Source organism: Haemaphysalis longicornis, unplaced genomic scaffold, assembly GCF_048455015.1.
Source record: "Haemaphysalis longicornis isolate Haplotype H1 unplaced genomic scaffold, Haemaphysalis longicornis Haplotype H1 scaffold_9, whole genome shotgun sequence".
Classification (NCBI taxonomy): Eukaryota; Metazoa; Arthropoda; class Arachnida; order Ixodida; family Ixodidae; genus Haemaphysalis; species Haemaphysalis longicornis.
In genome coordinates, this window is record NW_027526460.1 from 54060749 (window position 1) to 54070217 (window position 9469).

A 9469-nucleotide genomic window follows, 5' to 3' on the forward strand; every position below is an offset into this window, starting at 1 on the left:
CTCTATTTAAACTAAGTGAGTTTACTAATTAGTATGACTGCACAGTGACAAGACGTGCAAAAACAAAAATCACAAAAAGAGAAACACGAGACAATTGCAGGACTAACTGAAATGTTCATCCGACATAATGCTTCTTTTATGTCAGTTGTGCTAGTGTAACTTCTTTCAACACTCGGAAACCTTGTTAAAACTGACTTTTTCTTTTAGTTTGCACATATATGTGCGCCATTTCAGTTGTTAGCTAAAAAATTGTCTCGGATGTCTCTCGTCTTAGTTTGCGTTCATGCTGGTATCACATTTTCCCTTTCCAAGAATTGCCTCGTCAAAAAACATGATGGTGGAGTTGCAGAGCCTGTAACAGCTAGGCCATTGAGAAAAATTTGCCCGCCATTGCGAATGAACATGCATGACACGTGCCTGTCACACGCGAGCCTCCCTGTAGTCCCATCCTTCTTATTTAGCCTTTGCTTCTCCAATGTAGTCACGTCGTATTTGTGCCATTATCGCAAACTTCACTCTTACAGATGTAAAACTGCTCCCTAAAGGCACACTTCAAGTTCCAAGATCCACGACAGACTCGTTAACCAAACGCATAGGAATATTTGACTGAAACTGTTGCGAGACGCTCCTTTTGCAGTGCATTCCCGCAACCCCTGGATCTCCAATTACACGAGACCAACTGCCAACAACAAAACAAACCACTTTATGAAAAGTTTCTAAGTAAACCGAGTTGATGCATTGATTCCAGCAGAGCCTGGCACCACTTGCCTTTGTTTCACCACCTTCATGGTCAACTATTCTGCGTTTTTCAGATTCCCGCTCAATTTTCACTACCCCATGAAGCTACATCCAGAGATAGCTTAGCTCGCTACAGATCACTCTGCCTACTATTTCTGTGTAACAACCACTGCTCGCACAAGTAGCAAAGCCATCGCTTGACATTTTACCTCGGTAAAACACACCATGGCAACATCATTATCTACTCAAAGATCAAACTTTTACTGACTGCCTCAAGTAAAGCAAAGTTATTTACTGCTAACTGAAAATTTTTCCTCTACACACACTTTTGACACCGTCTACTAATATGTTGCCCTTCCAACTGTTGTTACGCGACTTGCCTTGGTCCACTGCAGCCAAGGTCTCATAGCTAAGTGCAAGGTTGCTAGTTCTAAACTGTTTTCTTGCAGAGGCAAAAAACCAGGTGCATACGTCCCAGGTCATCTAACTTTATCCTAAGTCCTTCACTCTGGCAACGCCTGCAGCCAGGCACGAATCGGTTCAGTAAATTATGAAGTCCCCACATGCAATTTAGCGGACAAAGAGTATTAATGTTATTGTACGTTGCAACTCCGTCTCGTAGCTGAGATCATAAAAAATTCAGCTACGTTTATTAAACAAGACTGCCTTTAAAAAAAATTCTGCTGCTTACTGGGTACAGCGGGTGAGAGAAGGCATTTACTCAGAGTGCCTTTTAGCTACTGTTAAAATAAAATAAAACCCTATGTAGAACAGCATCCCTGTCTGCCCCAGCTTACTTGAGAATCCGTCCCAGGGATGCGCTGCTTCAAGGGCTATTTATTCTATAAACACAATAGCTTTGAAGGCAAGCTAGACCAGACAGAAAATTGCTGCCCGAAGTAAATAAACTGGCAGAACACATGACTGGATGTAACTACTTTTCGACATTTTATTAACAAAAAGATGACCACTTCGCACAGCGTGTACAAGTACTACGGGCCACTTCACAGTCATAAATTGGTCGCAAGATCAGCACAATCATAGGTCAACAATTATAACATTTGTTCTCACAACAACAAATTGATGTGCCGGGTGACAATAGGTGGCGCAACAGGCAATACACATTTGAGAAAACATTGCATGCCCCGAGCCGAGCACGGTGGACAACAAAAATATTCCTGCACGCTCGGCGCAGTAAAATCTGGCATGCCATCAACGAAAAACGAGAAAAATTTGGGCGAATGTTCAAAGTAACACAACATGAGCTGTTAATCCATCTACAGCCCGGATGACACTTCACGTGTGCGTAACGTGCATGCCAAACAACATGCACAGGCAGGGCCGTAGCCAGAAATTTTTTCAGAGAGGGTTATGGGTTGTCGGAAGGTAGTAGTTCTGCCGAAAGGAACACTAAGCCTCGCTTAAGCGTTGTCTGGAAAACATTTCGGAGGGGTTCAAACCCCAGAACCCCCCCCCCCTCCTCTGGCTACGTCCCTGCGCACAAGCATTTATAACACACTTGAACTAAAACAGGGTGACTTCAAAACGTGGCAAACCGATACTTCTAACACAATATAATTGCGACGCGCATGCCTTGCACTGAGACAATGTCAAAACGGAAGTTAACATTCTTCTCGTTTAACAGTTCATTACACTATACAGTGATTAGAGTAAATAGGTGTCATGTGCAGCAGACTTTTTAAGCCTGCAATGCGGAAAACATAATGCTGCGGCGAGCGGCCGTTAGCAACACCAGATTCATAATACCAAAGACGACTAGAGCTACAGCATCCGACAAACTAACGCTTTTAAAAAAATAACCACCACGGGTAAATACTATGCGTCTCAGCCAAAAAAAAAAATTGAACGTAATGCACAATCAGACTTCATGAAAGGCAGGACTAGCTTATATAGTAATAATTAAGCAAATCCCTTTCGAGGCGGCTCGAAGTATTACAAAGCAGTGGGAGGCACTCTCAAGTTTCGTTATACTACAACAAACAATTACAAGCGCACAGTCGCGCAATTCATAATCCCATTTAAAGTTCCATTATGGGCCACTACACTACAAATTTGTGTCCGTTGGTAAGATACAAAAATAAGATATCTCCCAAAGACTATAATACTAAGTGCCAATAAACAGCTGGCCTTATCTTGTGCCAGGTGGCATTTGGTGCAGCACGGTGGGCGCTCTGGTGCTGTCAATAATTAGAGGAATGCTTTGCAGCTGCAGAGGGCACTCCAGTCGCGTTGAGGATGGCCGATGGAATGTTGGCTTTAGTTTTGCTACTCGACGTCCCGAATAGTTCGGTGGCGCTGACGAAGCCTTGTTGGATCCGCGACATTTCTTGGAGGAGGTCGTAGTTGATCCGCTCGCTGACCACCGAGTCCTGCTTGTAGTCTGGGTGCGTTGTGACAAACTTGCGGATCCACGATGCTGTCGTCATGAGATCACCCGACGCCCTCTTCTGGATCAGGTTGAGGTACTGTTGAATCGTGCACTGGGTGTCAACATCGACGTCCATGCTCGAGAGGAAAGTGCGGATCAGCGGGACAAGGCCAGGAAACTCGCCCGCCTTACCGTTGATGATCTCATTAATGCTCATCTTTGTGAGGTAGTTCTGGTGTTCGACCCCAGGGCTCAGGTTCGAACTGAGAATAGGAGGGCTCTGGCATGTGAGAACGTCGCTCCGGAACCAAAACTTTCCGGTTTGTGCGGCGTTTCGCTTCTGTGCGGCTTCCATGTTCTCGTCCACCTTCGAGATGGGGATGAGGAAGTTGAGCTTGTATGAAAGTATCACGCGGGTCAGCAGAACAACGAAGACAACGTAGGCTGCGTTCTCGAACTCAGTCATCTGGATTTCAGTTGGCCGGAACTCGACGCGCCAGCCTATGCTGCTGTTCGGGGGCGGCGGTTTAAAGCGCATCGAGTGCCAGTTTGTGGACTGGAGGTTCTCGAAGTGGTCGCTGTCCTCTTCGTCGCTCTGGTGCACCTTCTCACTGAAAACACTGATGGGATCCCTGATGAAGAGGTGCGCAATATGTTGGGCCAGGAGGGGGTCGATATCGGCTGACCTGAGCTTGTTGTAGATCTCCTGGTCGTACACAACCTTGACATCATTGTATTTCTCGCCCAAGCTCGAGATGTAGCACTCGATGGTGGAGTAGCGGGACTTGCGGATCACAAACTTGTTCTCCCGCAGGGGCTTCAGGCCTAGCTCTTCGTCGGTTCGGTCGTCGACTGAGCTAACAATCACGTTCCAGCGGCAGTCTCGCTCGGTGAGGTAGCCTCGAAACACTGGCGACGCCGCACTCAGGGCAAGCATGATGGGACACACAGGTGCGAGCTGGTCGTACAGAATGCGCGCCTCGTCTATATTGCACGCCTGGAATGTGACCTGGAGGCAGCAGTTCCCCATGCCGAAGCCCATCGAGTCCATGTAAACGTGGTCTGGCAGGGCTGCTTTAGCGGCTTCGCCGTCGTCGCCAAGCTTGGCGAAATCATCGACGAACGGGCTAACCGTGTTCTTGTCCTTGAAAATGGGCACATTGATCACGACTTTCTTACCCCGCCGCTCGCGAATGTTTCGCACGAGCGTCCTGAAGCGGGGGTGGCCCGGAAATGTGGCTTCGTCTGGGAAGAAAAGCGAACGCATGTTGCTATCTTTCGGGTGAGGCTGGTACACGGGGTGCGTGAAGTTTGGACATCCCAGGCGAGGGAAAGTTGTGAGGCATAGCAGTTCCTCGCCCGGTTTCAAATGCGCGATCACTTCGCGTCGTCGCTCTTTCATATTCGCCTCGACGACGTTGAAATGAGAGATCAGGCTGCCGTAAGGCTGGCCCGGCGTTCCTTCGATCATGTACGCTCCAAACTCGGGTCGCCAAAGCGATTTAACGTTAACAGGATCGCGGCGCTCTTTCTCCTGAAGAATTGGCAAGAGATCGTTCGCTCTGAGGCTCACCTGTGCGGTTTTCTTGTCGTGGTCGAAGTATACAATCATGTACTCCACTTCGTCGCCCCACTTCAAGCAGTCGTTCTCGCGGTCTTTCAGGCGGTGGTAGAGGTTGATGAACTGCGTGGCGGCATGCTCACGTACGTGATTTGCTAATTTCTTCGTTTCCGGCCATGAGAGCGGCGATCCTTCGCTTAATAACCCCATTCCGCTATCAATCGCGCGAGCTTTTGCTGTCAGCCGCCTCCCGATCCGGCAAGTTGCACTACTCAGCAAAAGCGCATGCGCGGAGAGCGCTCGCAGCGCCAAAAGCGGCATTTCTCAGTTTCGGTTTCAGTTTCTCGACCTATTTCGACCTATTTTGTGCCGTCTGGATTTTGTGTTGCGGTGTTTTGTCATTTAAAATTCCCAAAAGATGACGCGTTTGAGAACATTAAAAGTTTTTAGCCCTCCCGTTATATCTCTCCTGCGCACGACTTACTGCTAAAGCTGTTTCATAAAAAAAAAAAAATGGAACGGCACAAACCTGCGACTTTGACGGACTGATACCGGCTGTGATTGTACGGAGTTGCAACAGTTCTGTAGAAAGGCCTCTGATATGTTATCAATATGAAAAGACAAGGAACTCTGCTGCACAAGAGATAGAATTGACATGCACTGACACACTCATTTGCCATTTGACCTTTTCTTTTTTCTCTCGCTTATGCCGACGACGTTCTGAGATTTGCTTTTTGGTGCGCACATTCCCTGCAATGCGCATGTATTTATATGAGGTACTAAGAGTTCTTTATCGATGTTCTACACGGAATGTAGGAAGAAAAAAAAAACAAGTATGGGGTTCATGGCTGCTTGCACTGGATGGTTATTGACCGTAGCTTGCTGCACTCGGCGAGTTTTATCTGAGGCTAACAGCTTTCGTTTAAATTTTAAAGCCTCTCGTGAAATATATTTTCCACTAATTTTCGTTTATGTCGCGAAAAAAATTCAAGCGGAATTAATCTGGGATGACTGCCTTTAAACGCAAAGCATTTGTTATATTGAGATAATTCCTCCCTATTGCTTGCATACATATCCACATGCACTCCGTGAGGACCTCTGTTCTTCCAAGATTGATTGATTGTGGGGTTTAACGCGCCGGCGCAACGCAGGCGATGAGGCGCGCCGCAGTGGAGGGCCCCGGATTAATTTTGACCACCTGGGGATCTTAAACGTGAGCCGAAATCTCGAACACACAGGCATTTTTTGCTTTTCGCCTCCATCAGAAAAGCGGCCACCGCGGCCGGGAATCGAACTCGCGACCTCGTGCTCAGCAGCGTAACGCCTTAGCCACTGAGCCACCGCGGCGGGTTATTCTTCCAAGGAGGAAACATTTAAAGCGAGTGGTGCGAACCCGAGCATTCTGAGTGTGTGTGTGTGTGTGTGTGTGTGTGTGTGATTAAAAAATGGGAAGACGTACCCTCCGCTTCACTAACTATGAAAAATCGAGAGCTGGGGATTCTGAAGGGCCAGTACGAAACATTGTGCTAGTTGGAAGAGAGGGAGAAAATGAACATTTATGCGAGCAAATGGTGGTGGTGTACTGATTTTTAAGTAAGGTTGACAAAAACCGGCATCCCCAGGAGGTCCCTCTTAACCGCGTTTTAGGAATGGAAATTAATTGCGAAGGGATAGTGGGAACCAAGCAGTTATCATGTTTTTTTTTTTAATCTATTAAGCTTTAGAAAAACAGTCTGACGCAATGAGCATCAACGTGGTCTTCGAAGTTTGTTGTAAGGTTACGTCATAGCACATAACACCCTTACAGGGTCAACCATTTTTATTCCTTTTCTTCGACCTTCCTCCGAACGCTCAAAATCAGTAACCTTCCTTAAGATAGCGTTAGTTGCATCTTATCTTTATCTTAAAATAAGAAACAAAAATACGAAAAATCTTCAAGGAGCGACCGTCTTAGTTTTTCCTTGCCCTATAAGCCGGCCCTGCTGCGGGGGATTTCATACGTCCAACTTTTGAAGTTTCGTAATCGCAGGGCCTGTTTTTTTTATTATTAAACCGTCAATGTGCCCGGTTAATCGATTAAAAACTTTCTCAGGACAAAAAACCTCTGTCAAATCGCCCTTTTGCTCCAGCGGGCGTTGAAATGATACTCTCCGAGCTAGTCAGCAGCGGTTATTGGGAAAACCGAACTAAGCGCTGTTGCGCGCAGTTGGCCAACCACAGGAGATGGCGCAAGCGACACGTGTAGCCTCGGCGGGCGTTAGTTATCGCTACGTCGTTGAAACTGCTTACATATCGTAATTACTGCTCAGCGTCGCGCCGGCGCTCGGCTTCGTACCCTGAGCAAAGGGCGTGCCTCGATTGCCAACGCTTGCGCAGCGCTTAATTTCCGCGTGGCGAAATAGCTCGAAAAAGCCGACGCTTTAGCTCGAAGCAAATAAGGTCTTGCATCCTCCAAGAGCGTCACTAGACATACACACAAAAGAAATCACCGAAGGAAACGGGGGAAGTTTGACCTTGAAATGTGAAGTAAGCTGCGTAAACTCCGCTTTTCCGCATTTCGCATCAGCGTCGGCGACTCGCATACCATCCCTCTTCCGTGAACAATGAATTAAGAATAAACACTAATGGCAGTACTAATTTATCGATTTACAGACCGACTGATCAATTGATTGATTGATTGATTGATTGATTGATTGATTGATTGATTGATTGATTGATTGATTGATTGATTGATTGATTGATTGATTGATTGTCCATGATGTCCGGAATTACTCCCTTCCGAGAAACGGTGGAGTGTCCAAAATAGTCATCTGGTCGTCTGGTAGAATCATTTGTTTCGGACCTAGCTATTCTAAGTATTCATGTGGTGCAATAGGATGTGCGAGAACTTAGTGGTGCGGCGGAAAAAAAGCGTGCTCTTCTCTTCCCTGCCAGAACACCTGTTACACGTGATGAAATTAGTAGTAGCAGCGCTGTGAGCAGGTGCAACTCATAGAAGAAAATCATGATCCATGCAACAGATGCACTGAATGAATTAAAAACAAAATCATTTAAACTTGAATGCAATTGGTGACCGGGCTTTACAGACGGGGGATTTCAATTTGCGTCGCATCGATTGGACAAGCTTTTAGATTTTTTAGCGCGGCCATTTGGGTGAAGCCATGCTTGCTATATGTCTCAGTTTTGACCATTCACAAGGTAGGTTGAGGGCTGCACAAGAGCTCGGGGTAGCTTGGAGCTCTTTGCCCTTAGTCGGCCTTGCGCCATAAAAACTCAGTCATCATCATCAGCAGCAGCACTCTGCCGATCCTCGATAATTTCTTCGGCGGTGGAGGGTATAATCCTCAAGCAAGCACTGAGATATTCCTACAATTTCCGATCATCGTGCTGTGTTATTAACTGCAAGTGGCACTGCTCTAGTCGCGCAGTCACGCATATTTTCACTCAGCCGAATTTTAATCGTACGGATGATAGTGCAATTATGGACTAGTTTTTATTCGAAATTTATGCGTTCTCGAATAATTGAAGTGATATACAGAATTCATGGGACCGGTGTGAAGACATTGCGAACAAATGCATCCCATATTTTGTGCGCTGAATGACTAAAGGAAAACCCGGAAATATAAAATCCATGGATCAAGTGACACTTAGGTAAGGAGGGAAATACAGCGACTAAAAACAAAACAAATTTTGAATTTAATGCATTTAGAACAAATTTGTGGACTTCTTCTAAAGCTAATAAATAAAATTCATAAAGCAGCGTTGTTAAATCGAGATTTTACCAAATTTGTTTTCTTATGCGCCTCCAGAGAAATATTCACCTGTTTCGAGACAATATGGCGTTTTCTGGCGTTGATGATGGTATTCTCACTCAAGGCAGCGTTAAATTTTCAAATGCTTTAATGGTCAGTTCAATTAGGTCCTTTCTTGAGACAGCTTATTATGGCTCTTCGAAACAATTTCCCTGTTGTTAGCGAACAAGTGTACTGAAGATGCTTCTGAACGTTGATATTAGAAAATATTCTGTGATATATATACTGCTCCTAACGCAAGTTAATGAAGTACGCTGAATGCATGCCGAATATCTCCAAGTTTTTTTTTTATAAAGTCGCGGAGCCAAGGGCAAGTACTGTACGAGTTGAGAACTTCCTTAGTCAAGCCGTTCAATAAATCAGAAAGTGAGCACAGTATTAAAAATTACCGTCTTATCTCGCAAACTTAAAGTATTTGTAAGCATCTCGTGCACATTAGCTACAGGAACATTTTTTAACTTCTACACGAACACGGACATAACATTTTACCACGACAGCAGCAAAGCATGAGAAAGGACTTTTCAACGACACATTTGGAATCAACGGTCCACTACCGCTTGTGTAGATAAATAAATAATAAAAGACAATGACACAAAATCTGGCGAACTTTTTAAATGATTTTTATAATCTTTCGTGCATTAAGTAGTATATAAATTAGAGAAATTCTCAGGAATAATCAAATTATGAAATGGATATCAGCCTATTCGAGCAAGTGGCAGCAATCTGTTGTTTTTAAACATCCTTCTTGTAAAACTTACCTTGACTCTGCTGTTCCCCAGGGGTCAGTGCTGGGTCCCTTTCCATTTATTTTGTTCATGGACAAGGTAGTAAGTGATACTTCTCTAAAAAAATGAAGCAAGCTCGCACTAACGCGTAAGGCTTGAAAATAGCGAAGCTGTACGCAACCTTCACGACCATCACGACAGATTAACTCCACGATTGCAGCCGATTTGCTCCTCCTTCGCTGCC

At 45.4% G+C, this 9469-nt stretch overlaps 1 protein-coding gene across 1 annotated transcript; it reads right to left on the reverse strand.

Annotated features, from left to right (window-relative positions):
• Window positions 1-1663: 1663 nt before the first annotated feature.
• Window positions 1664-4974, reverse strand: Gclc (glutamate--cysteine ligase). The gene has a single exon (XM_077684467.1). The coding sequence runs from the start codon at window positions 4896-4898 to the stop codon at window positions 2940-2942; it is 1959 nt and encodes a 652-aa protein (XP_077540593.1). The 5' UTR covers window positions 4899-4974; the 3' UTR covers window positions 1664-2939.
• Window positions 4975-9469: the final 4495 nt, after the last annotated feature.

Excerpts from the sequence above, each read along its gene's own strand:
- Gclc (XM_077684467.1), bottom strand. The coding sequence starts at position 4,898 with ATGGGGTTATTAAGCGAAGGATCGCCGCTCTCATGGCCGGAAACGAAG.